Consider the following 18004-nt stretch of genomic DNA (forward strand, 5'->3'; position numbering starts at 1 on the left):
CCAGATTTAAAATGCAAGCCACAACTGTTACAGTTCACTGATAAATCACAGTGCATCACCATAGTGTATAGAAACTTCAAATCAAAGATTCCTTCACTTCATTATTTCTTACAAATTCATCATTGTACATATTTATAAGTGTAGTTCATAGCAATTTCAAAAGTTATTAGCTACACATTTAATGATGGAAATGTATTTCCAAGTGTTGGTTTTACAGGCTATGGCAGTTCTGAGCATAGCACTAAAAGCCTACAGAAAACATCCCTTTTGACAAACATATTTTTTATTGTCGTCTTTATTATCAATGGATACATGAAGGCACACAAGGAAACTTTACGTATGACAACTAAAAATATTAACGAAACAAACTTGCCTTTCTGCTCTGTCAACCAGATTTTGCAGAACACCCTCAAGCTTCACCCGAGCATCGGTTACCTCTGTAGTCTCTTGTTTTATTTTGATTGGCGTAGACATGATGCAACGTGGTTTTCTACAAAGTGATGCCAATAAAAAAGTAAAGACACGATATCACTTTTGTTCAAATTCACGAAATTCTTCTGTTGAGATGTTTTCACTGCAACTGATTGACAAATTGCCCTACATCAACGTAAACGTTTGAGTCAATGTAGGGCAATTTGCCAATCAGTTGCAATCACTTTTGTTCTGTTTGAGTAAAACAAAATAATACTTTTACATTTTAATCTACACTGTAGCAATATGTCAGTAGACAGTCTTGACAGAATATTTTTTTTAAATTGTGTTTGAACTGCAATTCATATATATGCTGAATTCCTGACAGACCCAAAATGTCTAATCTCATGTTTGTCATTATAATATTAATGAAAAAAGAGTGCTGTCTCTGTACACATTTGTGTTCAGAGGATTTCATCACACACTTGATTTTCAGTGAGCACTTCATAACATATGTTGTATCGCCGTACCGGCCCACATTGCATACTTTGTCTTTATGCCTTCTGTGATTTTCATTCTTCTTTCAAAGGTTTCCCTTTAAAAAATATAGGCTTTATGGCTTTTTTTAGTATAACTGCCTGTGTGAAGGAGCGCCCTAGGGTTATACATGTATGGGAGTCTAGAGCAGAGGGCCTACTAAAAAGTACACGAACTGTATCACTCACACTCAACAGTGGCGGATGCAGGGGGGGGTGCAACGAGTTCACGCCCCATCTTTATTTGTTGTTCAAACAAAAGAAATAAAAAGAAAAAAATGAGATGAAACCCGGAAGTAGCACCAGAAATATTGTTTGCACCCCCCCCCCTTTTACGGAATTCCTGGATCCGCTCCTGATCACTGTGATTCATACTCATGCGTGCCCATCACGTCAAGATGAAGATTAGTGTAGCACACACATACACACACACACACACACACACACACCCCAATCCATTTGGGGGCAATTTTGGAATGATTATATTAAATGCCAAATGATGTGCCAAATAATTGAAAAAAAAATTTTAACCCGTTGAAGACGAGTCCCAAGAACAATCCCAAGAGTAAAGTCAAAGACTCTGGCTCTGGGAAATATGCGTTACCAAGTACTGTTAGCATTAGGCCTATCATTTGCATTGCCAATTGGGATTGTTGTTTACAGTGTTAGTGTTAACCGCAGCAGCGACCCCAATACGCTGTGTACAGCGCCCCGCGCCGGGTCGCGGGAGAGAACGATTGCAGTTGTGCGACGCTGTTTTTGTATAAATGACGTTCATCCTATTATCCTTAACAAACGTTACATGTACACTTGTACACCTAACGTTGATTTTACGTAATTATGTACCGTAGTTATGGGTAAACTCGGCCTAGCGGGTAAAGTCGGCCGCCAGCGCGCACAGTACATAAAATTGTACTGTGCGCGCTGGCGGCCGACTTTACCCGCTAGGCCGAGTTTACCCATAACTACGGTACATTCGTTACAGTGCAGCAGCTACTACGGCTACGCCCTCCCCCCCTCCCCCCATTACTCCTCTAGGCCTAACGTTACTACTTTAGAATCCAGAGACTCAAACTCTCCTGTTTTCGACGGGAGATCTCCCGCCGAAAACCCATTTTTGCAAAATCTCCCGTTCTCCCGCTTATGATTTCGAGTCTCCCGCCCTGGCTCTGTGTCTCCCGTTGGAAAGGATTTCTTATTTATTGCTATCGTAGACGTTCTATGTTGAAAAAATAAGCCTTAGATAGCACCAGAGAGCATCTAGAACCCTGGGAATTTCACGCTTTGCACACATCGACTTGGAATCTCCCGTTTGCTATAGGGCCCAAGGGGTGTAGCTAAGGCGGGAGAATCTCCAGATCAGAAGGTGCTTTGGATGGGAGTCTCTGAGAATCTAACGTTAAAAGTAAAAGTTTAGACTGTTTTACCTTGGTTTTTATGATGCCCACCTTTCTTTTACTGCAGCAGTGTTCTGAAACGAGTTAACGTGGTTTTACTCGCCCATCTTCCAGAAGAATTAACACGTCAAGTCTGTGCTGTGGCCGCTGATTGAGGCTGTTTTTCCCGAATCAGTCCTCTTGCAGTCCTACACCGTGCAGTGCATTATGTCGTTATGCATGCGTTGCGAATACGTAGGCTTTGCGTTTTGTAAAGCTGCATGCAGCTGCATGCAGCGAGTCTTTCAATCGCAGTGTACCCACTGAGGGTGTAGGTCATGAGTGTACCTAGCCTGACCAGACACTGTGCTGCGCACAGGGTCTGACATGTGTTAGTGTTTCAACGTTGTAAACGACCGTCACTATTGACGGCAAAATCACATAAAATACCTTTTATTTTGTATGATTTTAAGAGTAATATAATTTGCAACACTTACCTACAGCGTATTTTCCTGATGGTTGAGTTGAATTCGGCGTTTTGTTGGTATCCAGACCTTATTGTTGAATTTTTCGGAGTAGATCGTGCGGTGGCATCTTTTCCTTCGAGAGCTTCACATAAGCAACAAACTACCACGCATGCGCATTCAGAAGTGGTTGCTTTTTACGTACGCCCGTGCGCCCGTGCGTTTCATGTGTTACGTAAAGCTTGTAGTAGATCCGCGCGTGCTGCACCGGCAATGATTTGAACTTTTTTAGTCGGGGTCATCCGACTATCTCATCACTTCCGCCCCGACTACCTACGTTGTAGTATACGAGAGTGAATGCCATTCACATAACACGCAGATGAGGAGTGAAGCAGTAAGGACGTTTACAGACCTGATTTCAGCCATAGATTTCGGTAAGTTTTAGACGTAATTAAACAAAAAATCGCATACCAGTTATTGAATGGTGGTCATAGATTACGATAATTCCTTATATTTTAGTTTTCCACGATTAATAAAGATATTCATGAAGGAAACAGTGAACGATAACAACGTCCGCGAAGGAATACAGGTGCAGCGCTGTCGCCAGCGCTGCGTGTAGTTAGAGTGTACCGTCCGTCCTACGTGTAAAAGGATGAACGTCATTACACCGCCGCACAACTTTACTGCAATCGTTCTCTCCCGCGAAAGGTATTTAGGCTAATTTCCAGGCTGATATCTATTATTATTTTGGAGGATCATGCTGCCCCTGCGGCAAAATATTCCATATTCTATAGGCCTATAGATCGGAAACTGAGACAAATTTTTGAAGAGTCGCATACATTTCTTCTATGTCGAAAAAGCTTAAAGATAATGAAGATTGATTTTTTGATTGATCGATTGAGTGAGGCCAGTTTAGGCCATTTATTCGGCAAAATAAAACACAAAAACATATACTGTAAGAGTGGCGTTTACAATATGAGAGCCAGCTCAGGCAGCCTTGAAAGCATCTTGTGCATGTGTTTACAAGTTGCCTACACATGAAATAATTTACAATAGCAATATATTACAACTGATTCTGTTGTAAGATGGAACAAACAAGGCAGAGTAATAAGGATGATTTCAGTGAGGTAGCCTCTATACAAGTAGGTCCTAATGCAAATGTCTGCAGAGTGTGCAATCTAGTCCACAGAATCGTCAGTTCTGTGATCATTCTAGTCTCCCCCTTCTCTCAATATACAACTGTTTCTATATCAAGTCTCAAGGTTTGATAAAAAAAAACTCGACAAGACAACTATATCTTTCTGTGATGGGAAGTAAATTCATCCATACTAAAAAAAAATGCTTGACAACAAGACCTTTGAGTACTAATATTTTGAAACACTGGCAGTCCTTGGCGCTCTCGTTTTCATCAGTTACCATCAATCCTGTCATTTCTAAAAGTTTTTAGCATTATCAAAAACAACTTTTGTTTGGTTTCATGAGGGAGCTGGGCTTATTGTCCTTCGTCAGTTAGGGTAGGGAGGTGGGAGGCCCATGCAGGCCAGGGGCGGATCCAGGAATTCCGTAAAAGGGGCTGTGTGCCTTTACAAAATTAAAGGGGAGTTGCACGTATACGGCCCCATTTTTTTCTTTTTATTTCTTTTGTTTCAACAAAAATTAAATGGGGTGCGCACTCTGTGCTCACCCACCTGGATCCGCCACTTTACTGCTTCCCATGGCAGTCACAGTGACCCCTAAGGGCATGAATAGGGTCTATCCTCAGTCACATTTGACATCACGGTCCGTGGCATACCTCCAAGTGATCACATAGATTTTTGAAACAATGGTGCATGGAGCACTGGTGTAAAAAGAACAATTTATATAATAGAGCATCAGTACATGAGATCAGATCTGAGATCAGCAGCACTTAAATAAACACAAAACAAGAATTTAATAAATAAGAAATTCATATGCGAACGCCTTGTATATTTGAAGAAACATGCACACACCGCACAAAAAAAAACATGATTAGGAATGAAAACGAAGAGGGATTTAAAGGAGATGGCTAGTAACTGATCAGTGGGAATGCCGTTGGGGGATGATTGTTCCAATCCTTGTGGGATTTATAAGAGTAAATTATAATTGTTGTGTGAAAATAATTATTTGCTTCAGAATGGTCTCATATTCAAGTAATGTGCAGTTTAATGTTGCCAGGTTTACATGCCTGTACAGGGCGATCGTTAACATCGTTGACAGGGCGATCGTTAACATTAAACCGCACATTACTTGAATATAAGGAAAGCTTGAGACCATTCTGAAGCACTAACATTTTCACACAACAGTATAGATATAATGTACTCTTAAATGAATCCCACAAGGATTGGAACAATATGCAGCGGCATTCCCACTGATTCCCACTGATCAGGTTACTATAGCCACGAGTCCCTTAAAGCACAAAGAAGGGTAGACCTATCATATATATCCCATACAAAAAGATGGAAAGCCAGACAGATGAGCCAGAAAGAAGACGACCAGGAAAAAAATGAGAGAAAGATGGATTGTAAGGAAAGAAAGATGTCAGGAAAGAAATTTAAAGGGATAGTACAGTATTGGTGGAGATAAGAGTTGGGCTTTTAACTTTTTGCGAGATATATACCAAGAAAAAACTTGTGAAATAGTACAGAACATACCATTTTAAGAGGAATTCAAAGTTTATTTGATGAAAATCGGGTTTGGAATGACTAAAACGTCCAAAATCAAAGTAAAGCAAAGCGATCATAATAAAAGGTGGGTCCCACACTTTATTAGAATCGCTCTGTTTTGGATATCTCAGCCATTTCAAAACCAATTTTCATCAATAAACATTGAATTCCTCATGAAATTACATGTCCTTTCATATTTCATGAGGGGTTTCTCCTTATATCTCACCAAAAAAATGTTAGAAACCAGAAATCAGGTCTCAACCAAAACTATACGATCCCCTTAAGGTGCAAGGAAAGAAGTAAAGAGAGAAGGAAAGGAGGAAATATGGAAACGCCATGCGAGAGTTGCAACGAACTGTAAAAAATGATGATAACAATAATGATGATAATAATAATAATAATAATAATAATAATAATAATAACAATAATGATGATAATAATAATAATAATAATAATAATAATAATAATAATGATAATATTAATAATAATAAATTCTCAGGCTGAAACACGGCTACGATGAAAAGGAGTGTGTGGTACCACTAACAGACAGCGAGTTCTGTGAGTGGTACGCATCCATGTACTGTACAAGCAGGGAGGTGAGACTAGGCGCTTATGGCGCTAGACATGACAGGAATACACATCATTAAAATGTACACGGCAACAGCATACAAAATTTTACCCACGTGTTCGGAACTTAGCCACCCTGAGAGGAAGTGATCGACTATATTACTGGCATTTACCGGACCCTACTCCCCTGCAGACAACAGAATACCGATACTCATCAATACTCAGTATGTCGTTTTTTATCCGTGGATCGAAGGGCAAGACAGCAACGAAATCATCGAAAAGGAAAAAGGTAAGTATTCGCACCATTTTTATGACATCACAGCACGGGAGATCGCTGACTTCGTTCGAGTGGGTGAAAACCGCGAACCGGGGGTGCGTCGGCTTGGGATGAGACGAGTTCGTGGGTACGGTGGCTTGTTCCGTGGCGGGGTTCGATAGTGTTGGTAGAATAGAAGTGATAGCAAGCTTTCCTCTGATTTTCAGCCCTTGTTTGTGGATGTGTGTGGCTGGCTGCAGGTTCTGCTAGTGACTACCGTAGTGTCATGGCAGATGTTGGCAGGGAGTTTATGTTCCAGGCACAATTACAACTACCGCGCAAGGAGTATGATTGGTGAATATGAATACTGAGATATTGAGTATAAGATTTAAAGATAGATTTACTAATGTAAATTTTATGTAGATTCTAGAAGGAAGAATTCTGGAAGAATGTAAAATGTAGTCTACATTTATTTGGCAGTCATGCACTTTATAGCTAGGGCCCTCATCTCATTACCCCATATTTCCCATATCGAATATGGCCATATCAGGGCCGGCGGAGCATTTTCAAAAGTTTTGGGGCCCACTTCCGGGTTTCATGGGCTAACAAGCAAAAAAAAAAAAAAAAAAAAAAAAAAAAGGTCCTCAGCTCATCTCTCCCCTTCCATTTCTGGGTTTCTTCAGCTGACAAGCACAACAAAAAAAAACAACAAAACAACAAAAGAAGGTCCTCACATCATCTCTCCCCTTCCATTTCCGGATTTTTCAGCTGAAAAGATCTTCAGTGAAAAACATAACCTTACAGCGCTCACAATTCAAGATCTCTATCTATTTCTATTTAGTGCCACTTACGTACTTCCACTTCCAGGTTAAAAAAAGTGTGGGGGCCCAAAGTGATGACACCTTATGTATTCCTTTCTATGTTGCACAAAAAGTGGGGGGCCCGAGCCCCCACGGCCCCCACGGTTCCGCCGGCCATGCATATCATGTGCCCAGGTGATATCCCATGTCATGATCCCATGAACCACCACGCATAAGTGATCATGCACTGAGCAGCTGGCGAGCTTCTCGTTGTTCGGAACATGTGTGCTACATACATGGATTTTTTTTTCCAGGGTATCCCTTCAGGCAAGGATGGTGCTGGGACAATGAAAAAGAAGAAACTGTCAAAGTTGGAGCAGGAAGAAATTCCAAGTGATTCTGACATTGAAAGGTACAACTACAATTGTAACGACGACTTTGTTGTTTCTTTTTTCCCTAAGTGTAGCACAGGTGACAAGTTACGTATTCATTGGTGTTTGCTCCTGTTCCTCCCCCTTTTTATAAAGGCCCTATTTATTTATTTATTTTTACTTTCAGGTATTAAAATAACATGGTTTTATTTCATTGTGATGCAAAGATATAATATGAATCTGTCATGGAAAGAACCTATGTACAAACCTTGGGTCACACACAATATATTACAGGTCAGTTTGGACATCTGATTGGTCACTCTGAGTCAATCTTATGGTGTTATAAATCCTCTATTGTAGTAGTACTAGCTCATTTGACCAGGGCCCAGGGCAAGTGATACTGTCATGCATCTAGAAGAAAGGGCTACAACTGTACTTGCTGTTTTAGAGTATGGTGCCCATGCCCAAATGCTTATTCAGATAATAAAAAGAAGAAATATTTCTGTATGTAATGCCCTTGCAAGGTGAATATGAGTTTCTTTTACTACTAAAAAACGATTTCGTAACATACCTGTGCATTTCTTGAGTTTCAAGTTTCTTCGAAAAAGTTCATTAAAAACTTGCATCTCTTACTGTGAGCACTTTATTTAGATGACTATTGCCTGTCACTACAGGATGAATGGTTTATACACTTATTGTATCTGTAGCCTCCAATTTCAAATACACTGTACAGTAATTTCTGCCATATTTTGAACAAATTCGTAGCAAATGTTTTCCTTTAGCATTTTTGATCCTGCATATTTTCGGTTTATGATTTGATGTAGTAATTTCAGGAAGTGACTGCATGAAGGTGGAAATCAGGATTATAATTGACAGAGTATTTGGTTATGAATTACAGTTGTAGACACCATGCATCCTTTTCTGATAAAATGCTGTGAATTGTTTTTTTCTCTCTCTGTTACTTTCTCTCTTTCCCATTTTATTTTCTAAAGTGATGATGCCAATGATGAAGGCTGGGCATCAAAAGGTGCCTCGGAGGAAGAAGAGGACCAGGAGACTGCTCAAGAGAAGCGTCTCCGTCTCACAAAGCAATACCTTGCCCAGTTGGAAAGAGAAGGTAACTAATGATAAAAATGATAGTAATGGAGTCTTTTAGTGTGCCATGTCTGTCACACAGTGGCACTCCTGGCGCAGAAAGGAAAGAACTCCTCTCACATTGCTTCATTCAGGAAAAGACCACAATTGAAACTAGAAAGAAAGCGCAAAGTTATTGGAACAAAATGTTTTGAGTTCTTTCTTGAACAGAGCGAATGAAGTCTTCATTCTCAATTTCAAACGCAGTGAGTTCCAGAGAGAAGAGCCAGACTGGGTGAAAACTCTGTTGCCCCATGAATGATGGGTGCGGGGAACTTGAAGGGTATGAGCAGTGGATGAGCGGAGAAATCTAGTTTCTGATGTGATATTTCAATGCTGATGTGATCATATTTCTTTCAAGAAAAATGATTTGTAAATCGTTTTCCACACTCCAGCTTTGATACAAAAAGCCCCAGGCTGAAGGTCATGGTGAAGAATTCGACACTAAATCTAAAATCTCTATACAGATTGCTCTTTGGTCAAAACAAATGGTCAGTAAAAAGTGATAGGATTGCTGGTAGTAATTTGTGCAATCATAAAAGAAGAATGAAGCAAACGTTCCAGAACATTGACAAGAATTTTTGTCATTCCGTAGCACAAAAATGTAAAGAAACCTGATTGCAATTTCTGTTCCCCCTTTATTAATGTTTCAAATGATTTTGTCTTCATTGTAAATACTCACTCTCTTTAGAAAATGAGACAGCAGATTCCCTGACACCGGATAAAGATGCCATTGCCCACAGGTTACAATCAGAACTGGTAAGTGCTAACCAGTGTTGGTGTTGGAAGAATCAACCTAACCTAAATTCTAGTTTCTAATTTTGAATTCCAGCTTTTGTATCACAGCTATAATTGCCAAATGGCAGATCACATGTACCTCAGCAGTTTGCAAAAGATTCCTCCCATAAAGCACTTTGCGTTGCAAGTATGGGCACTTTTATGCATGTGCTATGTGTAAAAATCCTTTATTGTATAGACAAAACATTTATATGTAAATTATATTAGGAGCATATATGTTTTGTCCTTTTCTCATTCAATGTTCATTGAGATTAAATGTGTCTATGAAGAAATGTCAATATAGGTTGTTGTTTTTTTTTGTTTTTTTTTTTGAAGGAACACTTTTGCATAATCTCTTATAGAAAGGAGATGATAACAAAGTGTAGGCAAATGTGCTTCTGCAAAAGATTTGAAACTTTTTTCTTCTGTTTAAGAGACTGTTTAGAGATGTTTTGGAGACAGTGCATGCAATCCTCTGAACCAGAAATCCCCTTCTACACACTCCTGTAGTGTACTGTTCTTTGATGTACTTACAGTTAATTTGTATGTCTGGGTAATACCAAGCTTTCTTTTTTCACTGTTTATCTCAGTTAGAACAGAGTGGAAAACTGCAGAAGCAAGTTGCAGCTGATTACATAGCGCCCTCAGGTGACAACCTGCAAATACTGAGAGGTCATCAGCTTGCCATCACATGCCTTGTCATATCGTCTGACAACAAACATATATTTAGTGCTGGCAAGGACTGTGCCATTATCAAGTGTGAGTGTGTCTGGACTCAAGACATTTTCTGTACAACTACAAAGGTGGAGATTTCCTGTGATTATTATTTTGTTTTTTCCACAGGTCCTATTTCTGTGAACTTTTAAGTTTCTTGCCAAATTTATAAGTGAGAGACTGTTATAGATACTTGAATTTCCCCAAAAAAGTCTTAGTTGCCTAAGTTCAATGGAGCCTTCAATTTTGTGACAAATTTCCACAGCTTGAAATACTCCACATCAAAAGTGGAGTGAGTCTTTTCATATGATCATACTGCCAAAAATGGAGATCTTTTTGATTGTGTATAGGCCTCATGCATGTTTAAGGTGTGCAGTATTCTCAAGTACACTAACAAACCCTTGTAGACTAGTAGGTGATGATGACTTTTGTGTTGGGGAACATACAGAATGATCTAATCCCAGAGTTTGACATGCTATTTCAGGGATGTTATAAGTCCCTCAACAGTAACCTCCCTTCATAGCATTCCAACCCCTTTGAATGGATTATTCTGTATGTCCCGTCCCACACCAGTCGTCTATATAATGTAAGTGGAAAACTCCCTGCCGCAAATGTATAACAAAATGACAGGAATGATGATAGCATCAGTGGAGAAATATTATGAAAATGTTGTACTAATTCTTATACCTCGGCAGCTTCAGCCTTATAAGTTTCAAGTAAAAACTGGAAATTACTCTTGTGCATGGATGTGTGGTCTCTATCAGCAAATTTTTGTACCTTTTTTCATTGAATTTTTTTTAATACCAGGGAATGCAGAGACGGGGAAGAAGGAGCACAAGATTCCTGGTGGCCGCAAGGGAACTGAGGACACACATGTGGGACACACCGCTCATGTATTGGCCCTGGCGATATCATCCGATAATGCATTCCTGGTGAGTAGGTTGGTAAAAGATTGGGTGTGGAATGGAACCACCCAGTCTCTCGATTTTCTGAGCAGAGACTCTTTTGCTGATGCATCATTCTCCTGACCTCCTGACAACAAGTCAAATTTTCTCCTGCTTTTGATTAATTATATGTAAATGAATTTTCTTTATTTATGCTCCTGCTACAAAAGCATCTGAAGGCATTATTTGTCTTTGTTTTGTTTGTTTTTTAAAGGAAAATGTAATAAATGTAAAGATCTGTTATCTTGATTTTTGCTTGATGTGCTTTAGAAAAAAAAGAAGGAAGAAAGAAACAAAAAATATCATCACAGAACACATTCATTCCATTGGTCGTGAGCAGAGAAGGACAAGATTCAAAGATTGTTCCATCATCATTTTAAACAAAAAAGAGTAAATTAAAATTTTTCCTTATTTTGCCATCAGTGGATGAAAGTGAAGTGTTGCTCATTTTTTTCACATGTTTTGTCTGAAGGTTTCCGGCTGTAGAAATAAAGTGATCCACGTTTGGGACCCTCACACTTGTCAGCGTAAGCACACATTCAAGGGCCATAGGGATGCCGTCTCGGTAAGTTGTTCTGGCTGAAGTTTCTGGAGACCGTGCTGACAGTTTGTCATGAGTTGGAAAATAAATCTTGATTGACATAACAAATAAGTTTGGGATGCATGGTGATAAGTAAATGAACAGTGATTTAGTCTTATGAAAGGGATGTTGGATTTTACATGACTACTTCTTGTCTTCTGTACTCCAGTGCTATGAGAGTAAAAATTATCACAGTGCAGAAATTTTGGGGGCATTTTGTATGATGTGACACTCGTACAAAAATAAAAGCATGTGAATTCATAATGCAGATCAGTTACTTTTTACTGTAATATGTTCTACCATATTAATAGTGAGCTGTGTCATCAAATCAAAGTAATATGTTCTGCCATATTAATGGTGAGCTGTGTCATCAAATCAAAAACTGGAATTCGTCGTACCCGGCTGCAAGCGAAAAATTAATGGCATGAAAATTTGCTTGCACCATTGCTAATTTGTGGTAGTGTGCCCTCTTTGTGTTTGATAATCCATGAGATTAATTTCCATCATGAGAACTTTCCTGTGGTAGTTTTCATGTCTACCTATCTTTAGTAATAATCATTCCATATGTGACTAATGTGTCTTAATCATAATGATTTGTGCATTTACTCAGAATAATGAAGTATGTAGATATGCGTGGAAATACATGTATATCAATTATTGAAGCTTTCTTATGTTGTTGTTCTGAAGGGTCTGGCGTTCAGGAGAGGTACACATCAGCTCTTCAGTGCATCACATGATCGCTCAGTCAAGATCTGGAATCTGGATGAAATGGCCTATGTTGAGACATTGTAAGTAAAGCACGATGATGATTCATTGGGCTCTCATGTGGATTTACTCCTAGCTGGTGCTTTTAGTTATTGCATGCTTTAGAATGTCAGCATGAAATATTTGATGATTTGTGAGAGACAAAATTTTGAAGTGGCATCGATTAAAGACAGCAGTCTTGCTTCAGGCCACCAACCGAAGTCTATCGTATGGCAATCTGATGAATCCCACTTGTGTTGGTCGAATATCGGGTCAGTGTCAGATATGCAAGCAGCTGTAAAAAAAGAATAGTGTGAATTGTATTTCATTCTATCATGTGTGTAAATGTCAGATTATTAATGGAGGTTTATTTGATTTCATTGTTGTTGAATTCTGATATTCTGTGCTTGATCAGGATAATTTCTCATTTCAGTATCTTTAAACATAATCGTCGCCCTCTCTTTCTACAATTTTGGTCATATTTAACATGCTTTAGAAGCATGGATGTTGCATAGTTGGATCTGATTTTGTCTTGTGAAGGTGAAATGTATGTATTATGTAATGTAGATTGATAGCTTATTTCCTAGACATGTAGATGTAATAGGGCTTTTGTCAAATTTATAATGAAATAGATGGGGCAATTTTGAAGTGCTAAGAAACATTTTTGTGTAATACAGATTTGGTCACCAGGATGCCATTACAGCAGTAGACAGTCTAACAAGGGACCGTGCCATTACGTCAGGAGGGAGGGACAACTCTATCCGGATCTGGAAAGTTCTGGAGGAGTCACAACTCATCTTTCATGGCCACTCGTAAGACTTCCCTTTTTCACCCTATCTTCTGTTATTTCAAATACGAAGACAGAAAGAAAAAATGTTTATTGGACTTTTTTACTGGAAGCAACACTGATATCTCCATTAAAAGTATGCTATCCAGACTCATTGTTCATTCCAATTTCATTGTATTTTGTACTTTGCTCATGTATGTCTTGTGTACCATTTTGCCAAATTGGGTAAAGCAAAGCAAATTAGTTTCACAGGTTTAAAGTTCTTATGGCAGCCTGTCTCCTGTTTTCCATTTCTGTAGGCATCATTGAAGGAATTGTCAGAGCTCTCGCAGAGAACAGTGTGTACATTTAGAGAGGCTGCTGTATATGCCACTTACTTTGCGAGGTTTTTATTTCTGTTAATTTTGCATGTCAAGTGCTCTTTAGCAATTTATCAGCATATGAAAATATTTCCTATGATCACGACATGAAGTAACATATCATTTTCAGTTTTAACATTTTTGTTTATTACTTGATAAGTGAGGGTAATAACATTAAGAAGTTACTCTGGCATGTTAATGTTGTATAATGAAAAAAGAGAAAAGATAAGAATTAACCTAACCCCACCACCATTTCTTGAAATAATTCAATCATTTACCAAAAATACTATATATTCTATCATGCAGGGGGTCCATTGACTGTGTGAGGCTGATCAATGAAGAGCATTTCATTTCTGGCTCAGATGATGGGTAAGTTGCAGAAAACCAGATTCAGTACATTAAGTTTAAGTTAGGTAACTTGTTCAATGCGTTCAACAGGAATAAGCATGGGAAACCTTATGAAAGAACCAATGTGGCTTGAATGAGGGCTCTCGGGGAGCTGAGAGGACACAGAATATTGTTTGATACCACAACAGTCATCATCAGATCTCCCTTTGGCAACGATTATTTCCTGCCTTCAGTCTTAACCCGTTGAGGATGGGCTGATTTTGCTACAACACGCATTTCCCATAGACACTTGCCCGAGTATACTCGGGACTCGTCCTCTATGGGTTAAAGACCTGGTAGCATGGGGAGGGAAAGATGGGCAGATAGAATCAAATTTCATTTGCTGAATTGCCCATCAGCAAATACGTGTATGTGCATTGAAGCTTACGCTCGTAGGTAGCGTTTGACTCAAGCCAAGATTCGTTGGCTGTGGGTTCTTACATAGAGATCAGTAATACAGCTGTACACAATTCGTTTCGGAAATTCCCAAATATATCTGAGTAGGACCAGTCTTCTCACCCCACAGTAACCCCACTTTACTGGGTCTGTAAGGAGTGACATGGACGAGTTTTGAAACCATTTTCTTCATGGTTGTCCATCTAAGTCCAGTTGATTAGATTGAGTAATTTGTCTAACTTTAGATAATACCTACCTTCATGACTCAAAATCTAGGCTAAAAGTTTATAGATTTTGTTCTTTTCATAAAAGTAAAACAGAGGGCTCGCTGCAAGTTATGTGCCCCATGTGCATCTGAGAGCTGAAGTTGGTAGCATGATATGTTCTCTGAGATATTGTCTTTCCATCCCTCTGCACTAATAGCATCACAGACACACCCACAAACAAACAAACCCCACCACACACATACACACAATGTTAAAAATTGTATCTCAGCAATGTGCAGATCCACACACACATACACACAATGTTCAAATTTTATCTCAACAATGTGCAGATCCATCGCTATTTGGAGCGTCATGAAGAAGAAACCGTTGCAGACCATACAAAATGCCCATCCTGGTCCTGACACAACAGCAGAGGGCGCAATGCACAAGGAAAACTGGATATCCTCGGTAGCAGCACTTCAAGGAACAGACTTAGTGGCATCAGGTGACTATTTTATAGAGAACTATAAAATTAAATGGTCGAATGTGTAATCTCTATCAAGTTTGGTCCAAAGTATGCTGAAGTTTTATTATATGATTCAGCTCTTCTTAGGTTACATTATTTTGCTCTTCAGGAGGTAAAAGCAGAAGAAATGTCATTTATGTTTGTACATTTTCTTCTTTTCCACATGGAAGTAATTTGTTTTTGTCCCTGGGCATATTTTTGCCAACTGCCAGATTTTTTTGTTTTGTACGTGTGGAAACAACACTTGGTCCTCAAAAATCAGTTGAAAAACAATTACTTAATTTCATCTAGTGACAGAATTGGTCAGAATATAAAACTGTATTAGCTGAGTAACGGCAGTAAGCTTCTAGGTCCTGATGTATGAGGACTTGAAAACTGGTTAAGGCACTATAAATTTCTTTATCTTCCCAAGGGAGTACACCATGTTCATATGTGAAATTAGATATAGTCAGATTATTACAGTGAACTCCCATTGCAATGAAGTCCTCGAGACTGGCAGTTTTCTTTCATTATATCGAAATTTCATTATAATCGAACAACTAAACAATGAGAGTACGTAGAGCTGATAACGTTTCGGCCTGAGTTTTGATTTCGTTGTATTCAGAATTTCGTTATAACTGTGTTCGTTATAATGGGAATGCACTGTATTGTTTTATTTTGCGTGTTGCTTCTACAGGTAATGCCATTCGAATCTGACTTGTCAGCACTAGTTGGTTGTCCGTTCATAATGTAGTTTAAAAGATATCACACTGTTCACAGAAGTGAAAATTGCAATGAATGATGATTTTTGTTAGCAGGATCAAAGGATGGCTGTATCAGGTTCTGGCAGTGCTCCGATGGCTACAGGTCATTGACCCCTATTTTTACACTCCCACTGGTGAGCAAAACTCAGTATTACATGTACAGGATTTGGAGAAAAAAACATTTGGCCACATTTGTTCAGGAGACTTAAGTAAGGGACTGAAATGATGTATATATCCCCATATAATTAAATTTCTTTTTCTCTTAATTTCATGCTGAAGTAGATACGGACATCAATGTCACAGTCTTTGGCTCCAAGTATGAAACTTGTCAAAATAAAAATCAAAAGTAAACCTGTAGTGATCAATTCTGATTGGTAGTTCGGCTCTTAATCTCCTAGTGTTCTTGTAAAGAGAACATGATAATATTATTTCTTTACCTTTAATGGCTCAGCCATAAACTTTGGTACAGTGAATTGGGGAGAATGTGCAAGCCATAATTGTGTATGTGAAGAAATTGAACATCTGTTTTGTCAGACATTTTGAATTTATGCTGCTGAGGCTTTTAGAATATGAATAGTGTACCTTGCACTTTAATAAAAGGTTCGTTTGCACCCTTGATGGCATTTGTCAGTACACTTGTACTAAATTGTCATATTGTGGAATGGAAAGCAAATAGATAAGTTTACAGTACAACTAGCAAACTAAAAGTTTCTTTTTCTACCATACATCAAGACAAATATTTCAGACTAACAGTCTGCTATGGAAAGAGAAAATAATGTAAATATAACTTGTGAAAAGGAAAATTATATCCTGATTCTAGTTAGCAATATATTTCTGTCTCTAGCCTCTTATTGAATTCCAGCTTTGCAGGGTATGTCATTAATGCGTTTTCTTTCTTCATCACTCATCAGGTTGGCTTTATCAATACGATGCAGTTTTCCAGTGATGGAAATTTCTTGGTTGCCGGGGTGGGGCAGGAGCACCGGCTAGGGAGGTGGTGGCGTCTGAAGGAAGCTAAGAACAGCATCGTCATTGTTCGGCTCAAGAAGAATAGCGAAGAGAAATGAGGAGAATTAGATTAATTGATCAAGAACTGTCTGATACGTCTTCCCAATTGTCATAGTACTGTAACAGACCCATTAATATCTTTTTATTGCTACTAAATAAATGAAAAGAGGAATTTATGTATTTTAGGAGGCCATTGTTTTCACCATTTTGTTTGAGGGAGATAGACTCCTGCGAAGAATGGGTGCTGATTGGATTGCCATGCTGCTGATAATATGATGGCAGTTTCAAATGTGTCTGGGTGAAAGATGTAGCAGATTCTTTTTCAAATCCTTCATTTTATAATGTGGTATAGTAAATGATAAGTCAAACATAACTGGGACCATTTGAAATATAAAGGAGTATAACTTCAAAGATTGACAAACTGATTGACACTGAGTTAACATAATAAAAGATATTATTGCTTGGAAGATCGGTAAAATCCTATGTCCTTGTCTTATATGTGACCCTGCACCTCAAAACAAACAAAAAGTCGCCAGACATGAATTCTTAGTTAAGACCATATTCTGAAAGAGCAAACTTTAAGCTTTAAAATGATGTATAACTCAATTCAAATGGACTCTCTTAACCTATCTAAATATTGGAAAGAAACCACAAACTCAGGAAAAGTGTGAACTGAGAAAAGAGGCTCTGAAGTACAGTGTCTATTCAAGCGCTTAATCTTTACCAGACCGTGCTGGCTGTGCGATGAATGGGACAAAAAACAGGAAGTAAACCACCAGAGTAACAACAATGAAGAGATTATCAAATTATATTGAAATTAAGCATGCCTGATTAACACATTCTGTCCATAATTAATGCCAACTTTCAAAGCAGTAGCACTATCCTTTCAAAAGTTATTAGAGTTGAAAGTGAAGAGTGTGGACAAGGTTTTCCAGAAATGAAAAAGGGATTCTAAAGACACACCTAATCACACTATTCCACCAAAAATGATTGATTGATTGATTAAAAGGTCTTTATTCAAATAAAATCTGAGTCGGCGACTAAAAGTCGAATTACACAGATATACAGAGATTATACAGCAAAACAGATGAAATAATAACATAATCATAATACATAAAAAATACATTACATTCAAACATTCTGTATACACAACTAATACATTTTTAACGCTACAGATTGTTATATAAATACAAAAAGAAAAAAAAATGAAAGGACATTTTATAAACAGTAGCGGTAC

General features: G+C 38.4%; 1 protein-coding gene across 1 annotated transcript; it reads left to right on the plus strand.

Moving 5' to 3' along the window:
- The first annotated feature begins 6261 nt into the window (after positions 1-6261).
- Positions 6262-16889, plus strand: LOC139723049 (U3 small nucleolar RNA-interacting protein 2-like). Its single transcript, XM_071634324.1, has 13 exons — positions 6262-6324; positions 7406-7503; positions 8455-8579; positions 9288-9355; positions 9964-10132; positions 10895-11019; positions 11504-11596; positions 12299-12399; positions 13033-13167; positions 13808-13870; positions 14841-14995; positions 15814-15893; positions 16671-16889. The coding sequence occupies exons 1-13, from the start codon at positions 6262-6264 to the stop codon at positions 16824-16826; spliced, it is 1431 nt and encodes a 476-aa protein (XP_071490425.1). The 3' UTR covers positions 16827-16889.
- The last annotated feature ends 1115 nt before the right edge of the window (positions 16890-18004 follow it).

This window comes from Diadema antillarum, unplaced genomic scaffold, assembly GCF_040938485.1.
Source record: "Diadema antillarum isolate AM-2024a unplaced genomic scaffold, OU_Dant_1.0 scf00000180, whole genome shotgun sequence".
NCBI classification, from domain to species: Eukaryota; Metazoa; Echinodermata; class Echinoidea; order Diadematoida; family Diadematidae; genus Diadema; species Diadema antillarum.